Raw genomic sequence first — 24,489 nt, forward strand, 5'->3', positions numbered from 1 at the left:
TAACCTATAGGGCTTTTACAGCTCAATTTATGCTATGTGCAATAGTAACACATTTTCCAGTGCTCCTAGAAGACTTCAGTCCCTTCTCTGGGGCTCCCAGTCCATTCCTCTAAGAGTTAAAAGGGCAGCAAGAGGAATCTGTTTTCTTTTTGAAGCATACCGAGGAAAGAAAGTCTGGTAAGAAGCTTAACATTCGACATGAAAAGCTCCTAATTCTGAGCTGCAAGTGAGTTTTCTGAGACTAAAGGAGAACTTTGTCAGGAGAAGGGAGTGTGGCTTTGTGCTGGCTTTAACACCATCGTGCAAACAAGGGGTAAATAAGTACTTGTTGCTACCAGCTGGATTGTTAACTGGGGCCTAGTTTCCAGCAGTGCTTGAAAACTGGACAAGACAAGGTATGTTAGAAGCCAGGATCCCCGGAGCACATGGCAGGGGGAAACACGGACTGGATGGAAGACAGGGAGGGTGTTCAGGGGGAGAGAGCTGCTCCCGCCCTTCCCATCAGGTCTCATTGAGCTGCTCGGATGATCTCTTGCTCTTCATTATTCGGAAAGAGAAGGTCTAGCAAATTTCACATGCCTTTTTCCTTCGAATTTTGGTGAAATCTGGATTCAAACTGGGTGTCAGTGTACTAGCTGTTCAGGAAAATTTGGATTGTTAACATACTGATTATACCTTTTTTTGCCACTTGGGGTCACCTTTTCTAGCCACACGAAACAGAGTACCAGATAGGCAGTTGCAGAATTAATATCGTAGAGATGGCTCACAGCTGTAAGTTCTACGTGCAGTGCTGCTGCTCTGATATAGCAGCGTTAAGAGCAAAGAAGGAACAGATCTGTGGTGTTTGCGGTTCCACTGCGAAAGCGATAGCTGCAGCGGTGACATACGGTGATATGGTTGCACCCTTGGTGCTTTATGGAAGTAAACGATCACGTTACAAATAAAGTGGAAAGAAGGGAAACCAGATTGAGTATCATCTCTGTGGAGACGTAAGTATTTGGTGTGAACAGATGGTAAAGTATGAAGGCAGCAGAGGGAAAACTTTCTGTATTAATCAAGGATGTGCTCTTTAAAACAAAACAAAACAAAACAAAAAACAACCCCAAAAAAACCCCAAAAATGCAAACAACCCAAACAAACACACCCCCCCACCCCCCCACCTTTTTCCCTGGAATAATAAGCACTTTTTATTATAGTAGGTTTTAAAGTCTCACTTGTTACTTTACCTCTTTCTTTACACTAGCTTTTTAATTGAGTTATGTGAGTACTGAAGAACTAATTAAAAAATTAGCATGTGATCTCATTGGGAAAATATTTCTCTTCGGAGGAAGGAGGTTTTTAATTAAACCTCTTTTGATGAAACAGTTTTGTGAATATAACAATGTCTGACTACTTTGCTATTTAAATATTTCTTGAAGTAATAAGGTAGAAAATTTGAAAATAAAAATGGAAGAAAATGCATCAGTGAGGATAACTGAGGTCTGGAACTGTGAATATTCTCTGAGTTCAGGTTAATTACTTCATCGCTAGTTAAACAAGTCCCTAAAAACATTAATATTTAAAGGTAATTAGGTGCACCGAGAAAGGCACTCGGAGCAGCACTAGCGGAAGTCCTGGAAGTTATTGATCCAATTACGGTGACCAAGGGAAACTGTAGAGAGTAAAAAAAAAAAATGCTGCCATGTTATTAATATATTCTCAATTGTTGATTAAGGGCTATATATTTATTCAGGTGCTATATTTTAATTTAAATGAGATCCTAACCAGCTGTTTGCAGAAACGACACCGCGGGGAAGAACAGGTAAGGGAAACGAGTAGGGGATGGGGGAGAGGAATGGAAACACTAACAAAGGCGCTGGGGGAGAAAGGAGCAGAAATGTTGTGAGCTTCTTGCAGGAGCAAATCACTGAAGTATGTCACTAATAGGGCATGAATTTTGACAAGATGAGAAACAGGCACAATCCCTGCAATTGGACATAGGAGATAGGAGCTGGCTGTAACAGCCCTGGAGGCAGTCAACATGGCTGGGTCTTTATTCCCAGGGACTGGCAGGTTTTACTGGAAGAAATCACCCCTGAGGCACGTCTTCGTATGACCTTGCCTAATTCAGCTCCAATTAGAGGCTGAAGAATTAGAGGGAAAGATGTTCCTTCTGGGCCCTTTTGGGGGATAGTGAAATGGGCTATATGGGCTGCGTGAGAGCCTGTGCCGGAAGAAGCAGAAGGATCTCGCTAGTGGGAAGATTTCTCATCATAAGGTGGAAGGAAGAGGAGGTTTGCAGCACGCTTGTCCTGGTCATTATGCCCTGAGCTGTTGTGAGTGTCCTGCTGTAGAGCACTGGAGGGCACACACCAGCAAATAAGGGCAGGGCAGCTTTCTGTCATAGTTTCCCTTTGTTAAGGGAATGGGCGTACTGTGTGAGATAGCATATGCCAGGGTGAGTAACACCACACCTAATGGTTCTGGAGAGACTTTCAGCCGGCCAGTTCCTGCTTCTGTCCTGTCCAGCACGTTGCTCTTTTTTGGTTTTCCTGTCTTCCTCAAACATGAATACCAGGTCTTCTCTCTCCCTCAGTGACAAACATAGACTATAGAAGCCATGGTTATTTGTATGTGGATAAATACTGCGCAATTAGAAGACTACTCCATTGACTCCTGGGCCTGGTACTGTCAAAAGCCCACTCATTCCTGTGTATTACAAGGTTCTTAAACTGTGTAGCAATCACCACTAACCTGCAAAATAATCAGCATTACAAAACTGAACCAGGAAGGTCATCTATCACAGCTGTTTATTCTCACTTACTTAATGCTGAAACTCTCTGTCCTGAGTTGCCACGTAGCTAGAGAACCAACTTAAGCTTATAATCGCATTCTTACAACTACATTCCTCTCAGCAGCAGCCTTCTCACAGTGGAAAGCTGAGTCTGCTAGAAATATACTAACCAAGCTGTTTGCTGCCATATCTATCATATATACATTTATGAAGTCCTGTACAGTTGTTAATTTTAAGTAATGGCAATAATTTTATCATCTGTAATGCTGTTAATGCTGGCAGAGAAGTAGCAGAACAATATCAGCCTTTGTTCACTCCTGTGAAGAAAAGAATGTGGTTTTAAAGCAGTACTATAAAATGGAAGTGGCTTATTACAGTACACAATGTTATGTATTGATTTGTGTAAGGAGAGAAGACCAGTACTGTGTCAGGGAACTGTGCCGATGTTTTTCTCCACTTGAAATAGCTGGATACCTTTTCCTGCACCAGCTGACAAGGAGCAAAGAGGAACAGGGGAATCGGGAGCACCAGTAGGAACACTCCGGCTGGTAGAAACCTGTGTGGAAGATACGCCAGGGAACTTAGGTGGGTAGGAAAAACCTTCCCTTTCTCACATCCATTCCCTGGGTGGCTGCCTCTGTCTTAAGTCAGTACAGCGCTGAAGTGTGTTGTAGATAAGATCTAATCTTTCTTCCTAGTGACGATACCTTTGTTCAGCAACTCCTTTTGCCCACCCTGATACTCTGAGAAAGTTAAATCTGTGCATAAAACATTTTGCGTGGGCTCGGTACGCTGACCCACGGGATAATACCTCCGGAAGTCTGCAATAAAAAGCCCCTTTCCCAACTGCCTCCGCAAACGGCGACAAACCTCTTTGAAACAGGATCCGTGAGCCCCATGACTCTGGTTACTCAGCGTTGTTGGATGGTAACATACTGCAGCTAGGGAACAGAAGCGCTTCAGGCTTCCAGAACTCGTGCAGTAGCGGGTCCCTCTCCTGCCATTTAAGGCACTTGTTTGCATTTCTATGGGTGTTCTTTCTTTCTCTCTTTCTTTCTTTTAATAAAAACAACCTTCATATTCCCAGCAAACTAAAAATCTCTTAAGTAATGAAGCATGATTTATAACATCATTCTGAGTACCTTATGACAATCAACTGCATGGTCGAGTCTAAAAAATGCTATGCCGTAACCTACAGGCTTCCTTTTTCCGAGCTCTTCCCTTTTCTGAGCTGGGTACTGAATGAAGCCGAGGAAGCAAGAACAGGGAAGGGAAGTAACGATGACAACTTGGGAATGTTTTTACATTTACTCCCACAAGCTCTCATATTTTTGATTGCTGTTGTAAGATTCCTCCTCCATACAAGGCCTGTGCATCAGCATAAACATTTATTGCACAATATTAAGTAAACAGGGTGTTTTTTTTGGCGGGTGGGGGGACGGTGGTGTTTTCTTCCCTCTGTAAAAAAGGGAATTAAAGAACAAAGAAAACCCCCATAAACCACACTCACACATTCACAGGAGTCTTATCCATAAAAAGAAGGTATCTATAATACAGTAGGGATGAAAAATATACAATAGAATTCTGTAAAAATTGGTAGCTTGGGATATTAATTTTATATGATGTTATTCCTTCTCATAAATGCAATGGGTATCTATCTTCCTTCAAGACACGTCTAAAGCTTTGAGATATAGCCCATTTGTTTTTCCGTTCTCTTGAATTTTTTTTTTTTTGTGTGTGTGTGTGCCTGTGACCATCGTAAGCAGCAGCAGTAGATACCAGCATTGGTTGCAGCAGTTCTCAGCTCCGGGCCAGATCCCGTAATGCCTTGAATGAACATTAGTACCACAAGCAGCACAGGCACCGCTGCGGGCCTCCCTAGGTGACACACCCAAAGCGAGGCCTGCTATACTTTCCATTAGAATGAGAAGCCGTGAATGCAAACACTGAACAATCGCTCACATAAGCGGACAACTGAAAAGCGGCTCGGGCCTCTTCAAAACCTTCCATGAGTTCATGAACTGCGGCTTCCCATATTTTTATCCTTACAGGTAGCAGGTGCCCTGGAAGTCTATTTTGCAGAGTCCTGGTTAGACTTCTAGCAGCTTGCCTACACTGCTGTTGCCAGATAGGTTTCCTAAATGTATTTTTAATTTAGTTCTGGAACGAATGCTGTACTTCATTTAAAAAAGGAAAAGAAAGTCTTATTTTCCCAGTCACCTTTATTTCACTAAAAAAGTATAAATTACCATCATAAATACAGATATCACCAGTATAAAAATTAGATTATCATTTATAAAATAAATATTAAAATAGTCAAAGCAACAGGTACCTCCAAATCCCATCACCAAGATGATTTGAACCTATACCACATAAAAAATTCATTTACCGTTTAATTAAAAATAATGTTCAAAATGCAGTAAATACTGCTACCTACTCAGTGCTTGCATGAAGTGAGTTACTACTGACTCAAAAACTGCAAAGTATTTGTTCTAACACTGACTTGGAATCTTCAGACTAGCCTGTCTATATAACTCTAGGTGTAGTGTAATCCAGACATGCTTTCCAGATGGATAGCAGCTACCTACTTCAAGAGTGTTCCTTACAAGTCACCAGTCCAGTAGTTTCAGTTTGTTTACCTCTGATTGTCTATATCCGGAGATAAATAGACCAAGTTAATTCTATCCAAGAAGTGCAGAAATCATAGTAGCATCTTTGTCACATCTGAACTAACAGATCATTTCACCAGTTAATAATGTTAAAAGAAAGTCAGATAAATACAGGTTTTGTTTCATAGAAACAAAAAGATGTTCCTTTTAGTTAGGTAAAGGACACATATTTTTCAAAAGTAGTGTTTTTTTCCCCTCACCAGTACCATAAATCTTCTGGCTCAGTAAGGCCATACTTTCAGAATGGCTGTACCTCGTCAAGTCAAAGGTCCATCTAGTCCAGAATCCTGTTTCAGACAGGACATAGAAGGAGCTTGGGCAGAGTATATGAGCAGGGTTAGGATACACGACAGATCACCAGAATATTTTTCCAGCCTCTGGCCCCTAGTGACACAGGAGCTTCCTGATATCGGGATTTTTCATCTGTGACTGTCTAATGGATTTTTGAGTCCACATAAAGTTTGGGCTTCAAAATTCCTGTATCAATCAGAGAGGCTAAAAGGCTCCACCCAATTACCCAATTTATGTTTTTTTTGTTGTGTTTTTTTTTTTTTTTCCTTTGGAACTGCCACTAGTGTCCACAATAATTTTTCCTTAGACACCATTAAGCGGTTCCTTTTCTCTTGCAGCTTTTGTTTTCTTGCGTTTACACAGGATCACTGATAGGACAATGGCAAAAGTGATGACCGCAATTGCTATCACTGCTATGATGATAAAGACTTCTGCTCCGTATTCTGTAGGGGAGGAAAAAAAATCCAAGATTCAGTGATCAGAAACTATAATGTCACAGCATTACAAACTCTTAGAACCCACTCCACTGAACTAAAAAATGCTTTCTGTATTTTACAGCATCACAGAAGTGGAGTGACCACCTCCATGTGAACTGAATTCATTTTAACGTGAATGTGTTGAACTGAGGCAAACCTTTATTTCACCTCGTTCACACTGGGTTTTAATCTAGTTTAGTTAGTGCACTAAAACATCATGCTACCACCACAAGAATAAGTCAAACCATTCCCCCTACCCCTGCATTATTTCTGTGAAACTAAGTCCAAGTGGAAATTTATTCTAGGTTAGAACCTAGAAAACACCAACAGAAGAGATTTCTATTCAAGTTGTAATTTACTAGAATTCAACTATTGTGATAAACAAAAAATATATCTAGATGAGAAAGTTAATTTGAGAGAGTTAATTTGCCAATTTTAGAAGAGCTTTTCTACTTAGAGTGCAAATATTCTTGTCTGATGGAGAAGAAAGATACAGTACAGCAATGTGATATTATTTAATGAATATTGATGACTTTATATTGAGGAAAGTGTTATCCAGATTGTTTGTCTGGAATTAGACTGACTGATTCACCGACCACTCAGCAACTTATTTACCAGCAAAGAAGTCAATTTGCCAACCTCTGACCTTGTAATGTAACAGTAAAGAAAGTCCAAGTCTTATTATCTGCTTTTGAGATAATAACTAAAGTTCAGTTCAAACTACAAGGCAATGGATATGTAGAACTCCTATGTTTTAGAGCTAATCCTTCAAGCACTTACTATGGGACCTGTTATTGAAAGGATGTGAGAAAAACAATCAGAAAACAAAAAAAATGAAGCTGAAGGCTAGTGATGAGACCTGAAACCTCAGTGACCAGTCATCAATTCAGACAATTTAAGACTAATCAAAACAGTTTAGCAAAACCCTAAAACCAAGTCCAACTAGCTAAAGATGGTGGACTCTTACTTAACGTGAGTTCTTCCCATAAGTTTCCATGTTCACTCTGTGTCCTCTCACTTACACAGCAAACAGTTTGTTCTATAAGGGGCATCACAATTTAAAGAGGTATAAAAATATACTAAGAATTGAAGTGTTCTTTTGTTAGAATGCTAAAGACTGTATGACAAACTTCACCAGATACCTACCATCTAAGAGACTTCTTCCTACACTGGTACAAAGCACCCTGCTTTCTTGACCATCACGATTTTCTCTGCGGGAGGGAATGATTCCCTGTATGTAGAAGCAATAGTTCTTTGTGCTGTCAACGCTTATTTCAAATCTATCGCTTTTTGTTGTTGCATCTTTCTGTAAAGGGAAAAAAAATATTTCAAGAAAGTGTCCTCTGCAAAAAGTGCTAGCTCTTAAGGTAGCACAGAAATCGTGTAGCTATAATACAGCTACAGATATGTAAAAAAGTAGAGTTAGACCTTACCTTTCCAGAACTTTGATCTTTCCAGTAATAGAGTTTGTACTCCAGGTCGTGTTGGAAAATATCTCGAATACTTTTAAAGCTTCCATTAGGAAACGTATATGGTGTAAGTGGATCTTGGAACACAATATTCAGTTTGGAACCTTTTTGTGTGTAATTCTGTATCTCCGGTTTTCCGAGAACAGCTAAACAAGCATTTTTAGAATTAAAAAACTGACATCACCTTTCCTACACAACATGCTCTTTTTTCTTCCTCCCTCCACTCCCGTCCCTTCTCAAATCTATTCTAAGTTTACATAGCCAAAGTGATACAGAGAAATCCTGAATTATTAAAAACTATCTTCATTTAGTACACAATGTTAATAAAATGGTCTACTCACTGCAGTGAGAAACAAATGGTAACTAAAATCTTACACACTCCCCTACAACGGGGAAAGCTTTACGCCCGAATGTCTTCTTCTCAGATATCGGTATGGATACTGTAAGAATCTATAGGCCTTTAGGCCCAATCTAAACCTTGTTTAAGTTAATGGAAGTAATCTTGAAAGGAAGTTTACGATAAGATTTAATTGGCAATCCTACTTACTCTGACTATAAGGTGTAAATTTTTCAGAGACTGCAAAAGGTGGTTCTTCAAAGTTATCCGTCTCCGAGGATGTTACAGACAGTATGTGTGCTGTATAGGTCTCTTGCACATTCCTGAGCACATCAGTAACATCACACTCTGTTTCTGCTGTCAATACGCATTTTTTTTTGGTGTCAGATGCCTGTCTGAAAAGAGCAAGAAAGAAGAGTCAACACTTTCCAACCAGACTTTTACATTTTTTCCCCTCAAACTGTATAGATTTCCCTCATCCAGTAAAACAGTCTTTCAGGTGTATTAGGCTGAAAATGAGAAGGAAAAAATACTCAAAACCCACTATCCTGTACAGCTATATTTCACAATTCAAAGTAGAATCGAGTGAATCAAATATGATCCATCTTAATTACAGAAATATGTTATTGGATACATATATAACTATATCACAGATCAGTTAGTGATAGTGTCCTAGAGACACCTTGAAAAGGGACAGAGGAGATTTGATCTTTGTGACCAAACAAACGTACCCTGTAAATGTACATAGATGAGAAAGCAAACATTTAAGCACACTTCATCCATAAGAGCAACTTGTCTAAAGAAATGTGTCAGTATCAGAACTATACCTGATGCTATACGGAATCTTGGGCAAAGAGACTTCAACATTTTTGCAAGCACAAATGGCTGGAAACAAACTCCAGATTCATAAATTTCATAAAATTCATTCTGCTAGTGCGTGCTTTTAAGTCTATTAATTTAATCACTCCCTTAAAGAATAAAAGAGCACATTAGGCCATTGCACTGGTATTTCATCCATTAGTCATAAGAGAGCTCTCATTTCAATGCCACTTTTACAGATAGAAGAGACTACAGTACCATACTTTCATTAATATGTAGGAGAGCTGATGATGCAGTTTCCCTTTGGGGCATGTTTAATAATGGTATGTGAATTAATATAGGAGCTAAGAACAGCACAGATTTATTACTGAACTTCATGGAAGTTTTTGTGCGGTATTGAAAGACGTGTTAGACACTTCACATAAGCTGGCTACGAAATAGCTTACATAAAACACGATGACAGAGGAAGTCTTGACGGAGGTAGACGAACAAAGGTAATTTTTAATATTAACCAGCAAGACGAATTATTCATTTACTGTGATTCACCAATTAGAACAAAATGCAGACTCATATTTAACAGACCCCTCCAAAGACTACAGACAAAAGACTCAGTGCAGACACCTTGAAAATCATAAAAAGGCAAAGTTCTGTCTAATACATGGTATGCCAGATTGAGTGTCCACTTCTTCAAAGTATCTTGGCCTAGATCTCCAGTGCAGCTGGCCTGCACTGAACCCCAGAACTGAAATACTGATCTAAAGCTCAACTCTCTGTTTCTGAAGGGGGCAAAACCGGAAGCCTGAATCAGATATTCTTATAGTTGGATACAAAAAAGTATTAACAGCTGGGTTGGCAATTTTCCTAAATCCTCTTGTTTGGGCTCTTTCCCTGTTACATTCAGTCTCAGAAATATTCAAACACACTCTATTTGCATCTTCTTCGGTTGCCATCAATGGGCACACCTTGGTTATCTATTACTAAGTTATCTACTTACCCGTGTATTTCTACTGTATAGAGGTAACCTGATGGTTTTGGTTGCCACTGTAGTATAGTTTTAAAATTGATTGAAGACCAAGTTATATTAACTGCTGTTTGTAGTCCTGGATTGCCTTTAAATACAGAAAAGAATGCGATCAGTCATATTATATGCAATTCCTGGCTCCCTGCAGCCACTGTTTAGTTAAATGAAGCAGTTGCTGTTAATTGCTGCTTGGACAAGTTCTTTTGGGGGAAAAGGCTTGGTCCTGCCCTCTGGGCTCATGCTCATCTTACTAAAGGAATGTGCCCTGGCAGAAGCGAGAAACACAAGAAGAAAATTATTTTCCTGCTTATAACTCCTAGGTTGGTGAGGTAACTTATACGGAGTTCTGTCTAATGATTCCTTTTTGCTCCAAGATCTCTGAAGAAGCTACAAAAGCTTGAAGATACTCATGAGAATGTCCAAGCACCAAATAAACGCGGTGTAGTTCAAAATCATCCCCGGCTGTATCTGCTGCAGAAGGCATTAGCTCCTAGTTTCCCCATTTATTTATTTTGGGAAGATAAAGTGTTTCAAAATCAGTGGTTGCCCTACACACTTATATCTGAGAGGGGCTACTGCCAGGATGAACTTGTGGCCCGCAGACAAGCGGAAGGGTAGCCACAGCTGTTTCGGGGAACTGCCTGGGAGGAAGCTGGAGCGGAAAGCCCCGCTGTAACCTCTGGGAATCAAGTGTTTCACTGAGCGATATCCTAATTATTTTCTAAATACCGTCTTCTCTGCCTCCCCGACAAGCTGGGAACTGGGAGCAAGGGAAAGAAATCTTGCCGATCACTCCTTCTTACAGCAGGTCAGCAGCTGCCGGCTCCTCAGGCTGCCCCCGGCTCCCCAGCTCCGCGGCGGCTATGCGCCTTAAGGATCGCTCCTCAGAAGAAACCAGCCCTTGACACCCGAGCGCTCCGCCGTCCGGGTGCTGAAGCAGAGTCGGGTGGGAGCCGGGGCCCGCCACAGCCCGCGGGCGAGCGCCGCTTTCCCGCCTCAGCCCGCGGGCGAGCGCCGCTTTCCCGCCGCAGCCCCGCGCGAGACAGCCGCTGCCCCCGCCACCGCCGCCGTCTCTCCCCGGGGTCCGGCGTCTCCCTGCCGCCACAGAGGGACGGAGCCCCGCCGTCTGTCCCGTCCGCCCGAGCCCGCGGCCCTCCGCCCTCCCTCCCGCCGCCGTTACCCACCGGCGGCGGCCAGGCGCCACAGCAGGGCGCTCAGCAGCAGAGCCCGTCCTGAGGCGATGGCGCGCAGCATCCTCGGGGGAGCGACCCGGCGGGATCCCGGTGAGGCGGCGCGCGGTGAGCTGCCGACGGGGCGGCAGGCGCCGGCTTTTATCTGTGGGACGGGAGGCGGGGACTGGCGGCGGGGAAGGCGGTGGGAGCGGCGGAGGCTGGGTGGCCGGCCCGGACGGGGTCATCGGGAGCGGGAGCGGGGCTGGCGGAAGCGCTGGGTTGAGCAAGCGGGGGAAGGGGGATCTCCGAGGAAACTGGCGTTACCGTAAGGAGAGGGGCACGGAGGGAAGGGGCGGCATGTCCCCCGGGCGGCTCCAGCCCCGGCACCCTGTCCCCGGGCGCAGGCCCACCTGGATGTGCAGGGGCACCTGGACGTGCCCGCGGTCCCCGCCTCCCCGCCTTCTCGGTGTCCCCGTACGCTTGTACCACCCCTGGCTTCCTGGCCGCAGGACGGAATATTGGTGAAACTGGGCAACGCTTGACAGCCCAGCCTCAGCCACTGCAACCCTCTGGCTGGCGGTCAAGGGCGAGGGGGGCTAGCGGCACCCCGGCTCGGAAATGACTGCTCTGGGGGGCAGCTGGGCCTGCGGAAGTGATGTTGGGTTAATTAGCTTAGATCCTGTAAATTGTGAAGGGCTAAATGCCTCAGGTCTTGCCTCACCACACGAAATGTTCCGCGCCACCGTTCAGCTGCCCCACGTCCTCCGTTCTCCCGCCCCGTGCACGTGCACACCTGAACCCCGTCCAGGCCCCCCTGTCGCGCTAGACCGCAAACAAGGTTTGGGCGGTCAGGGATTTGTACCTCACCTCTCCCATCAACCAGGGGCCCGTTAACCCTTTTCCTACGAGCTTGCGTTGGAAGGGCGTGCCATTTTCACAGGTAACAGAGAATCTGCCTCTGACAGAAGGTTTTCTGACTCTCAGCCGGCAGCCTTTGCGGCAGGCTCCCTGGCCTCCCTGGTGCCGATACTGCTCTTCCTCACCCTGCTGCCTCTCTCAGCGCTTCAACCAAGCTTCTGGAGCCGGGGGTTTGCGTGCTGTGCTTTCGTCTAATACTCGGGCTCTAGAGGGAGCTGTGTTCGCACTTCGCTCGGGATTTTCTGCGGGAAAGGTGGGAAACAAGCTATATAGTAGAACCTATTATATAATTAAGGGGGATAGATGCGTTTTACAGCGTTAAGCTGACTTTTCTTGTTATTTTGATGCTGATTTGTACGATGTTTCCTATCTGGAAAATATAGGTAGGAGAAGACTAACAGGGAAGTTCCATATTTAATTGCCTTTAATTTTCATGATTGACACATACTTAGATGAAAGCGATCATCAGCTCTGCCTCATAATGCAGAATAAATGCATACGGACCAAACTACAACATCCATTTCAACCAGAGCCTGCATCAGAATTCATATGGTGCGTTCTGAGGTGCACCTAAACCCTGGATTTTTAAATTATCAGCATACCTTCATTAAAATCCAGCCATACACCTTCTAATTTTCCTGCCTTGTTTTTGATCAAATTTCACCACTGTCTCTATGCTGCTGTGTGTCAGAATTACATCAGCCAAAATGCTCACATGCTTTTAACTTCGTGTACAATATAGATCTTGTGTGACTAGATTTTCAAGATTGTGACCTTGTAAGATCACAGTTGATTTCCAGAGAACTTTACAAAGAGAAACAATACTCACTTGTTTAAAGAAAAGGGGTGCTTATATAAAACTTTAGATCACTTTTAGGCTCTAAGTCCAGTTAATTTCCTTGTAGTTCAGTCACAAAAGATGGAAAGTGGGTCAGTGGTGGTTTCCAGTTTTTATGGAGATGATCTCAGTATCCCCTTCTCCTGCCCATCCTTCTCACTCCCACCTCTTGTGTCGTGACCTCCCATACTTGAGATAGGTGGGGAACCCTCCAGACCCTGTCCAGACTAACCAGCTTGACCAGTGTTACCTTATTCCAATTTCCAGCAAGAGATTTCAGCGTTCACTAACGCTAGGCTTTTGGATGTCCTGCTCCATGCTGCGGCATGAGGGAAGCAGCCCACCAGTTTACCAGAGTGGTGGGAAGCGGAGCCTGAGCAAAAGGATGAGCATGGATCAAGCAATCAAGCAGGGCTTGGAGGGAGTTGTGTGGTTAGAGGAAGTAGGGTAACTTTACCAAGCTAGCCTTTCTGAGCGAAGGAAGTTGAAGGGAATATTTGAAAGCTGAGGGGGAAAGACACCGTGCTAAGGGGACAGTGTAGCTAGATTAGGTTGGCAGGGGAAGGCGTGACGGACAAGGGATAAACACTGAGGTCAGGAACTGCTGCTGCTGCTGCTGCCTCTGCTCTTCTTTCCCCTCTTTCACCAAGTCTCGGTGCAGATTTGACCGAAGAATGAGAACCACTCAGCACTGCCTGACTCCAGGTGCCAACCAATGTGGGAGAGGAGAGGAACCCCATGCTGCCTGACATGTGCTGATGCCTCTGAGCTGGAAGTCTGCTCAGCAGCTAGTGACTTAACTGTGACACCCTGGTCACATTTCCTGCCCACTGCAGTGGTATTTCAACAGCTCTTTTAAGACAGAAAATTTTCCCCCCGTTTCAAATGTATGTTGTGAAAATGTAAGCATTGATTCTGTACATGCCTCTACCTGATTTAGTCATCCTCTGCTCATCTTACAGTCAGCAGAGAAAAATTTCATTCCTCACCATAAGGTGAAATCCGTATTTTCCTAGTATAGGCGTCTAAAGCAAGTCAGATTAATCTATTTAAATATTGAAATAAATGGGACGTTGCTATTGATGGAGACCAGGATCTTACTGTGACTTTTTAGACTATGTGGGAGACATACAAGAGCACAAGCCTGGCCGCAGGCTTTAGGTTAGGAGATGACCTCTCCTGCTCTGTGACTTACTCACTCTGGTGAACTTAGTGGAATCAAGGTTATTCACCATTGCAAAGGTTTGCCAGATTATGAGCAGATTCTACAGATTTTCATTCCTTGATGTGTATACCATGGAACCAATCCACACATTGATTATGGGGAAGGTGAGGATAAAAGCGAAACTAAATCTGTGAAACTCCATTTTTTTGGAAAGAGATGCATGCATTTATTTTTATGGTATGATCTGCCAGATCTCTAAACTGGTTAGTTTAGAGAGAGCTACAAAATAATTTCTTGCTTAGCAAAGCAATTTCAACATCGTGATTTCTCTACTATCATATATAATTGTTGACATTGAAGTGGAGTGCCTCAGGTGACATCAGTAACAGATCAGTTTCCTTACTTCGCAAGTTTTGCAAGATTGTAAGTAAAATTTTGTAATACTTATTAATGTTTTGAAACTTTGTAGTGTTATAAAACATTCATCATTCCATGCCAACATGAAAGTCAGCAATATTGTCATGCCCGATAGTGTAAAATTTATTCGTGCGAGTAAGATTTGAAATCCCTCGGAGCTTTTTCCAAAATGCAATTGCTCCTGATATCTCTCCTTTCGCTTGGCTTTTCAGATATTTGTTTAATTTGTCTCAGTGACCCATATGATTGGGTAATTAATTTACTTATACAATTAATTAATTAGACAAAACAGAAGTTTAGGGAGCAATCTCTGACGTGGTACCCGCTTCTATAAATATCTTGGCATTTATCTTGCAGAGCTGCTGTGTCAAATACTGTGTTATAAATGGATACGCAGACTCACAAATACCACTGCTTTTTAAAAATTGCATTTTAGCAGTACTATAATTAATATTTTTGGTAAGTGAAACACTTTTGTTAGGTATAATATATCTGCATGTATTGCTAGTAAATAGGCTGTGAAATTCAGTAACATACATACACTCTGTACCTGGCATAGGTCTTTGTTCTTTCAATCTTTTTCAGTCCTGATCAGCTTTCTAAAAGGAAAATGCCCTTCAAGACTCTTGAAATGAGAGCAAGTTTACATCAACACTTTCTGTCTGTGCATGTAAATGCCTTAAAATAATCAATTAATTTAGATTATATACATCCTGTGGCTTGTATTGCACCCATTTTATACATAGGGAGGAAACTGTATTCACCCAGCTCTTCTACGGATATGTCGAAAGTCTATGGTGAAGTCAGAAATTTACAATGTCTTGATTTTGTACTAATTTTTGTTCTTGTGTCATAATCACAGGATTATGTTTTTTTTTTTTTTAAGCAAAGAAAAATTTCTATCTATGGAAAGTCTTTAGTGAAGATAAAGGAAAAAGATAGAAAATTAAATTCAATATGTAGTTACTTCATAAATCTTTAAAAGCTGAGTAACTCTTTTGTACTAATTTTCTGCAACAAGGTATGGAGGGTGGATGTGAGAACCAGTGTGAGAGTTCCTTAGATACACTCACTGGTCAAAAGTTACTCTGGTCACTGCGCAATTCTGCAGTGCACTCTGATTATTGCTGGCCTATTTTTATAGCTGCTAAACAGCTGCATCTTTCCTAATTGTAATGTGAGTTGTAGGTGGTGATTACACCAGTGAACATCAAGTCAGAAAAAGAGACTATGAACAGAGCTTATATAAAAATGGTTATTTTGATAAAATTTGTGTAACAGTATTTGTAATTAAGAGGATTTGTATAATGCTGTAAAATTGGCTACCAAGTTCCCTTTTTGATGCACAGAAACTGAATTAGTGTAATTTGACAGACCCCTGTGGTAAGCAATGTCATTAAACTAGTGTAATGGAGTGAAGAATCAACTTTTATACCTAAAACTAGTTGTGTTTATTCCTGAAGTCTCCACACCAATGAAAGTCCCAGTGTGCATCTCTGATTTTCTTATTACCTAACCTACTATAAATTATTCTATGGTTATAAAACTACCCTGTGATTTTATAAAATTACATGTAGCTTAACATAAAATAACAAAGTTGCACTGGGATAGAATTAATTTAAAATTTATTCCAGGTCTGACACTAATAGGACTTCCTTTCACTTGTTGAAAAAAATAATGAATAAGTAAAATTGATACAAAAATTGAAATCAGCAAAAAGGTATTTCTTACAGGAGAATCATATGTACAATATGAATTTCTCATTGATATTAGAAATCCTGAAGCAAATCTTTGTATGGTTTTCTGATACTCTGCTTTCAAAGTTTGTTTTGTTACCGCATTAGTCATACACACATCCCCTCACTTATCATACAGATATTTTAAAAACGGACACTAGCAAAAGAACAAATCTTGTGGGAGCTTTTGGGTCTGGATTGGCTTTGGGATCCGGTGTGGAAACGATCCTGCTTGGGAGGCAGGGGAGGCGTCCCAGGGAGGGAGGTTTTGAACCTTTCCCACACTGAAAATTCTTGTCAACATTGCTTTGGTGTTAACTCCAAATTATTGGCTGCTTTCCTATTTCTTACTCACAGAACAATGTGTGATGCATTTATTATCCTTTTCAAAATATTGTTTTGCAGCATTATTTCTTAAAAAGGAATTTGATCTACAGGTTTGTATACATTTAATTTCTGTTATCTTCAGGGATGCCTTGGGATAAATAAGACTATGTAAATGAAAATTTTAACTACTCTTTGCTTAGTTTGACATATGAAAGCCTTTTCAGAAAGTGAGTGGCTATAGCAATACCACAGATGTGTTAGGAGTGGTAAGGTACTGCTGTAGTGCTATACACAGCTGTGTTTATTTACTAGTGACACTCTCCTGCTAGAGGACAAGTAGTTCTAAGAAGTAATAAATATGCAAGTGCACAAGTGCAACTACCAGACCTTATTTACTTAGGTTTTCTTCTGATGTCTTAGAAGTGGCCAAACTGGAAAAAAAAAAAAAAAGAAAAAAAAAAAAAAAAAAAAAAGGCAATGTAAGTATTAAGTGACAATAAAACCTGTTTAAAAGGAGGCATGTACATTAATGGTAGCATCGTTTTTCATATTGAATCCAATCTTGGCTCATGACTTTTTAATTAAGTAGCTGAAATAAATTAATTTTACTAGGCAGTTATTTATAACTGTTAGTAAAAATTATTTCCCTTCCTCACCAATTGTTAAAAAATGCTCACTTTTTCATATTATAGTTAGCCTATATAACTTCTCAGTGAAGGTAGTGCTAGTCAAATTCGGTGTTCTTTAAAAATACTTGGTGTGAGCATGCCTCGAAGGCTAGGCAATTAGATGGGTTAAATAAACAAATCTTCAGTTTGAACAAATGTAGTCCCTAGGCTGGCATTAAACCAGTTCTTAGGAACTGTGAGAGAAGAAAAGGTAAACTGTACTCTGTTTGACTTGGCTATTATAATGTTTAATCCTCTTGTAACACAGCTTTCTCTTTTGGAGTCATTTGATACAACAAAAACCCATTCTGTACTAAAGCTAACCAGCAAAATTAAATCGAGAGTTTCTTTAATATCCTGCATCTCCATCCTTTGACATTATATTACTTTGAAGATGCTGCCTTTATTACTGACTTGGGGGTGAGTAGATTAAAGATAATTGGAAAATAGATCATCTTAGCTATAGGAGAATAATTGTGGGTCTGGTAATCAGGCAGAATTAGCCTGCTATGCCCATGTAGCTCATCTGTTGTACAGCCCAGGAGACTATTCTGAAATGATTTCTCCACTTCTCAAATCTGCTTATGTGTATCACACCCAAGGAGAGACAATGAGCTTATCAAAAATAGGTTTGACTTTTAAAAATAAACCAAGAGTTCCAGTTCAGCACTGGAGTATATAGGGAACTTTTTCACTATCATGTACTTTGAATTACAGTCTGTGCACCAATAATGGCATTAGGTGGATACGGCTTTGCTTTTCCAGCTTCAGATGGTAGATTGCTGTGTCCTTTCAGTTATCTTTCTGTTCCATCACAGTACTGCATTTTTCTCCTTCATGAAGAACGTTACTCACGTAGTGTTGCGCCCTGCAGTTTGTATGTCACTATAGCTTACTACAAGGCTCAGCATTGATTGATTGCCTCCTTGATTGGACGCAGCCTTTAAAATTCTGAAAGTTTTCTGTACAGTAGGAAATGGCTGATTTGTAATGATTGCCATGTATCAGTCACAGTACAGTCTTTATTTTGAGCTTTCTAAGTTTGTATTGCAGTTAATTTAATGAACATTTATATGATCATAATCACTGGAATTTAATATCCTTGTATTTTTCTTTTCCACAGAAAATGAAGCATGCCAATGGTAGCTAGAATTGTACTTCATAAAATATTAGTTACTCTATGTGATTAAAGAAAGTTTTTTGTTTAGGGATTTTGAAAGTAAATAATGGTATATTGTTCAGAAAAATACAACTAAATTCGTATCTTATTCTTTAATAAAATCATAATGGAAAGAACACTATACAAACACTATATATATTATCTATTGACATAATTGCTCACAATTTACTGAATTATTAAATATTACTGTAAAGTGACATTATTTAAAAAAAAAAGATACAATAATGTAAATCAGAGATAATATTTACTGAAATCAGTGCATTTGTGCTCCCAGTGTCAGACTTGAAATTTTATTTTAAAGGAACAAAGGAACTATTAAAAGACTTAAATGGCTAATGCAGCACCATTGGTTTGAGCTCAGAGTTCATCATCATGACAAGAAAGTGAATTTTACCTTCCAGATGCTGTGAGTGAAAGAAGGATTTGAGTCTTGCTGTTCCCTGATGTCAGTTAGCATTGACAAAATACTGGCAGAGGCCATATCACCTATCAGAAGTTCTCCGCTGCTTCAGGTTATTTGTCAACTCAAATCATAGAGGTCAGTGTGAAGATCTTAAAATTTTAGCCCTGCTAAAAAAACTAATCAAAGGGAGGGACACAGCTGTTGCTAATCAGCTTCTTTTAGCTGTCCAGTATAAAGGGAAAGGAACATCTTAGATCTGCTCTAAGGAGAAGGTCTGAAGTGGTTTCCTTGAATATCTATAACGCTGGTCTTCACAGACATACTCGTTCTCTGTATTTGAATGTCATAAACAATTTTCACTCAGCCAGTTTGAGGACAAGATGATTACAGCATGAACTGGTACGAACTGAGGCATTACATGCCTGAGTGTGGAGCAATCTTCCTGTAGCGGCCAGCACCCAGATGCATTCTTTCACCATATCAGAGGGCTAACAGTGCACTTCTACTGACCTGTGTGAATTGATTTAGGAGTTAGTAAAGAAGGGGTGAGGGGAAACTTCCAGTAACCAGTATTTAGCTAGAAAAGCTGTGTATCAAAGTCTCAAGGATTTTAAAACAACTGTGTCATTATAGTTTGGATTTTAATGCATTAGGAGTCAAGTTAGGGTCTCTTGTAAGCCTAAACGTTGGCATTCCAAACTGTTAACTTTGACGCGTAGATGTTGGATTAGCTGTGTTTGGAACTTGGTAAGTGTGTTTGAATGGAATGTAAAGTACATAGAGGAAATATGTTCTTAGGTTGAATGCTTTCCTTAGAACAAAGAAAAACTAAAAATGATCAGTCTGAATTTCAAATGCTTTTGCTCATAAAGAGTATGTACTTCCAGATTATTCTATTAACAGCTAGAGATAGCCTATGCTTTTAAGTTTGAAAAACTGATTTTATTTGAGTCCAGTTATGATTGTTCTTTCCCCAGGATATTTAACTTCAAAATAACATCAGATCAGTTTTTGTTTCCTGATATCAGTCTCCATCACCTAAACCACACTGGGCCATAATGACTTCTGCTGATACCAGCAAGAACATCTTGGACTATGTATCTCTTCCCTTACCTCCTAATTTGGTTCCTTTTGATTTAAACAGTGTGGTTGGTATCTGATTGATACAACAATTGTTAGTATAGGAGGAAAAGTATCTTTCATATAAAGAGAAAATACTCCTTGGCTATCTAAGACATTTAGACAGTCAAACCCATTCCCCTGTAAGCTTCCAATTACAAACAGGCTCCTCAGTGCTTTGGTGAACTACTAGTAAGTAGTATGTCTGCTGGTAGTAGGTCCCCAGGTTAGTGGAAACTTTGAAGTACTTTCGCCTCGGTCTTTTCCAAATGCTGCATACTCTAGCACTTTAAAAGGGTTTTATAAACTCAAAACTAACTTGCATTTAGACAAAAATCAGAACTATGCACTCTTTAAATAGGATAATGTAGAATAAGACAGAAGAGAAATGAAAGTGCATGTTAAATTAAATTCTCTACTCATTCTTTCATGCAAAACACAGCCCTGTCCTCTAGGTTTGCACTTTTCTCCACAATCTTTCCTGCGTTGCAATAAACTTGACAGAGTTCCTTTAGGTCCCTAGAAAAAGCTTTTTTTAAAACTCAGTTTGGAGATTTGGCTGTATGTTCACTCCCTGATCTTCTCAGCAGTCTCCCATTCTCTGCTTTTATTGCAGGCTCCTCCGTGCCATGCCTCCCGCTCATTCTTTTTCTCTCTTTCTCTTTAGCAGAACATAACATACAAGACACAATAAACTGCAAACAGACAAATGAGATAGCATCTATTGCACCATTAAAACAGATTGCAATTCTGCAATAAAGATTCCTTTGTGAGAAGAATTCTAAAATTACCTCAAATGCTAAAGGCCCTGAATTTTGTGGCTAATCATTAGTTTATATGCATTTGCTTATCTTTCCCTGTGGGCCATTTGAACCAAAGACTCATCAGTTCTTAAACAGGTAAGTACCACAATCAAATGACGTGAGTTGTCACCTAATAACTCCCAAAGACTTGGCAAAAAGCTTTCAGACTTTTCTAAGTTTATAAAGCAGGGTCTTAGGACTTATTCTAATACTGGCACAAATACATTCAAAATTCCCATTAAAATTTAGGGACAAAGTTGTGAAGAAAAACTATTTTTCCTCTACAGAATGTGATAACCTCGGGGGAGTGTTATCTGTAGAACCCTTGTAAGCAGTTGTCCATCTTGGACACTGGTGAATGATAGAAGACACTAATGAAATCAGCTGACGTGTGGTTATGCTTGTCTGAAGTCTAGCTTTCCACGTAACCACTCTTATTTGACATTCAGTGTACACCTGCACCAGTCAGCTTAACCTACTTCGATAATGAATACTGTGATGTGGAATGAGAGCATGCAGGAAGGGAAAAGCGCAGATTTTCCAGGTCCTCCCTATGAAGAAACAGCCCTTAACCATTTTCTACATCTGGGATTCATGTCCTAGAAGAGTTAGAATTTGAGTATTGCCTATAGGTACACAGTTGAACAGCGTGTTCATTGAGAACTAGATTCTCCTGAACAGGATGCACAGAAGACATCCCTTCAAAAGAAAGGTCTAATCATCACCACAACCCAGAAGTTATAGTGAGTAGGACAAACTGCAGTATTCTCCTAAGGCCTCTAAGTTACAATTGATGTTACTGTGCAGTACTTCATTTCCAAAATAGCTTCTAAATCACTATATAGCAAGTTATTTACTAGATCTGGTTAAAAACAAAACAAAACAAAACAAAAAACCAAAACAAAACCAAACCCAGCATTTTCTATCATCACTTTTGACTTGAATGGCATTTAACATGCTTTTCAGGTAACAAAAGTGCAATTGTATTCAAAATGCATGACAGAGACATAAGAATTTCAGAAACATGATGCTTATCAACTTGAGAAATGAGTTTATGAATTCATAAGTCCTTGAGTGGTGTTCAAGAAAATAAAATGGGATTTCATACTTCTGTAATGAAGTCCAGTTCACTAAAAAAACCAGCAGCATTTCAGCAGATACAGGGCACACTCTTTGAGAAGAGGGTTGAAAACAGGACTGCTTGACTTGTAAGTCTCCTCTTCTAACTTCTCAGATACCCAATAAGCCTAATGTTCAAAGAGTATGCAAAGCAAGTATAGTCCTCCCCTGCTATTCAGTGCAATTGTTACTTATTTTTCACTTTGGCTTTTGGGGAGAGGACATTTGAAGAGGGAAGCAAATAAAACAAGGTTGTGTCTGATAATGGTGCAGAAGCATAGTTACACTCATGTAGATATACAGATACAGCACAGTATACCTCATGCTGAATCACATACATCTATGTCCAGCAGTTAATCTCCTTGCAGTGGTTCCCATTTTCTAGCGCAAGTCCTATATGCAGGGAAAAAACCTGACTGTATAACTTACATAGTTTCTGCATAGATGCCTTTGTGCTGATAAAAGTCAGGGTGTACATTGAATATCATCTCAATAACAACTCCCTGCACTAGCAGCACATTAATTTTTGATAGATACAGAAAGATTTGGAAAGATTTAGCTAGGTATGTGTAGCTTTGCCTTTCCTTGTGAATAATCTGTAGCATCTATGCTGATCTTTTCCTTTATCAAATAAAATATTATGCAATACTGCAAGACATTGAAGGCAGATAACAGTGTGCTGATCAATTAGCAGTCCCAAGAAGAGTATAATAGACAGTGAACCTGCTGTAGCCGTCCTTGATAGTGTTTCTTTTTTCCTTTTTTTTTTTTTTTTTTTTTTTTTTTTTTCATGATCAGCCCTGATAAATTTTCCTGAAATGCTTTGGAAAAAAACCCATATATTCCTAGATCATCTGATTCAAATCTTAAATATTACTTTATTTTGTTATCGACTTTGTTGAAGTATAAGAGCCTCAAAGTCTTGCAATTAAAGCATAAAATCTGGCTAGGCAAACAAAATCTTGAACTGCATTTTTCAAATTTTTCACAGGATCCTTTCCTCCCTCTCTCCTAAGAGGCAGGCTTGGCATCGGCACCCCTTGACATATAGCAGAGGCTTGAGCTGAGAGCTGGTATCACCTTGGAATTTTAAAATCTCAGAAGGAATTTGAACCCGAGCTGTTACCTCTTCAAACATGTAGTACAGCCAGGCAGAGACAGTCATTCAATGGGGGAGGTGGAATTCCAGTAAGAGAGGTCAGAACTGGCTGGATTTCAGCTTCCAAACTCTTTTGATACAGTCTTTGAACTCTCACTGCACAATTCTGCTTATAACCAGACTTGCTACCTTGTGTCAAGTCCAAAACTACGTCGCCAGAATGTGAAAGATTGTGTCCAATCCTTCTGTTCTTCTTAAATATCTCTGGATACTTTATAGATTCTTGTCCAAAACCCAAACTCATTCAAAGTTCAGTGAGTGTTTGTTCTTTGTTACTTTGTTTGAAAAGACTGACTGAATTAATTGGGAAGTCATGTGCAGTGGTGTGCAAAATACACAACTAACAGTTTTGATTCTGTAATGAGGTTTTTGGATTAAGCATGCACTGAGAATTTCCTCTTTCATTGCTTGTGCAATGAAACCTAAACCTTCGTAGGATCATGATTATGATACTTCCATTTTCTAGGAAAGAAAGAAGGTAGCACTAGGAATTGGAACACAGACACTTTCTGAATATAAATATGGGCTGCTTTGCCCATGAATTGACTAATGCATTTCTCAATGATTCATTTGAACCAGGAATCTGACAAACCAAAAATACCAGTCTCAGAAAAGCTTTTATGTGCTACTTGAAAGAAAGGAGTCAGACACTTTCTTGGTCTTAGACTTCATGGCATAGAAAAAATTAGAAGTTGAAAGAAACTAACAGAAGTACACAGGGAAACATTTTCTTGCTGCCAGGAAAGAAGCAGGCATTTTTTCTTCTGCCTCTTTGGTTATTTTGCCAGCATATCAGCAGCGTAGACTGCCATTTGAGAAAGGCAAGCAGGGGACCAGCTTTTATTAGCCTCTTTTGCCATCTCTCCTTTCTTTGCCACCTGTAACTTACATTCATAACTTGCCCTAATTTAATTCTGAAAGAAAAGTCTGTTATTTAAAAAGGAATGTTGCAGGTAAAAATGCTGTTAAATTAAACTGACACTCTAGTTAGTGTCTGTAATAGCTCTACATTTTGCCTTGATCCGTTGACAAATACGGCTTGTGTTCCACACGTTTCCATAGTTGTTGCTCAGCAACTAATTCCCCTATTAGTTGTGGTTTTAATTGCCTTCACCCAGCTGGGTTCTCCAGCTCCTTTCAGGTCTGTTCCACCAAGTCTCCCAGTTCTCTCTCTGTCAGTATAGAAGTGGAAAGTAGCAGATACTGTTAAGTACAATGGAGATAGAATTAACAGATTATTTTTGTATCCTTAACTTTATTTATCCTTCAGAACAGTAGTTCCAGGTGCAATTTTTTACAACAATTTGCTTTCAGACACAGGGGTAATTAATATAAGAAAAAATATGCCAAGTATATATTAATTATATTTGTTCTTAACTTGTTTTTTTCCTGTATAGCTTACCTGTGCCAGATAAGTGAACTGCTCTGTAACAGCAAGGCTGGAATATGCAGACAACTATATAGAAAGCCTTTGGCCAGGAAAGTTATACAGGTCTAGCTATATTAGCAAAAATTTTCAGCATAAATCCAGCTTCACAGTCAAAATATTTATCTGCCCAGAGACTTCATTTTCTCTTCATGACATTTTTTAACTGCAAAAAATACATTCG

General features: G+C 40.3%; 1 protein-coding gene across 1 annotated transcript; it reads right to left on the reverse strand.

Annotated features, from left to right (window-relative positions):
- Positions 1-6,036: 6,036 nt before the first annotated feature.
- Positions 6,037-11,110, reverse strand: F3 (coagulation factor III, tissue factor; the record flags this gene model as incomplete). The annotated part of the gene is made up of 6 exons (XM_082311784.1): positions 11,040-11,110; positions 9,829-9,943; positions 8,226-8,410; positions 7,643-7,824; positions 7,356-7,515; positions 6,037-6,176 (listed from the first exon to the last, which is right to left on the reverse strand). The coding sequence occupies exons 1-6, from the start codon at positions 11,107-11,109 to the stop codon at positions 6,037-6,039; spliced, it is 852 nt and encodes a 283-aa protein (XP_082167910.1). The 5' UTR covers position 11,110.
- Between the last annotated feature and the right edge of the window lie 13,379 nt (positions 11,111-24,489).

The sequence above is a fragment of the Platalea leucorodia genome (assembly GCF_965183815.1).
Source record: "Platalea leucorodia genome assembly, chromosome: 5".
NCBI lineage: Eukaryota > Metazoa > Chordata > Aves > Pelecaniformes > Threskiornithidae > Platalea > Platalea leucorodia.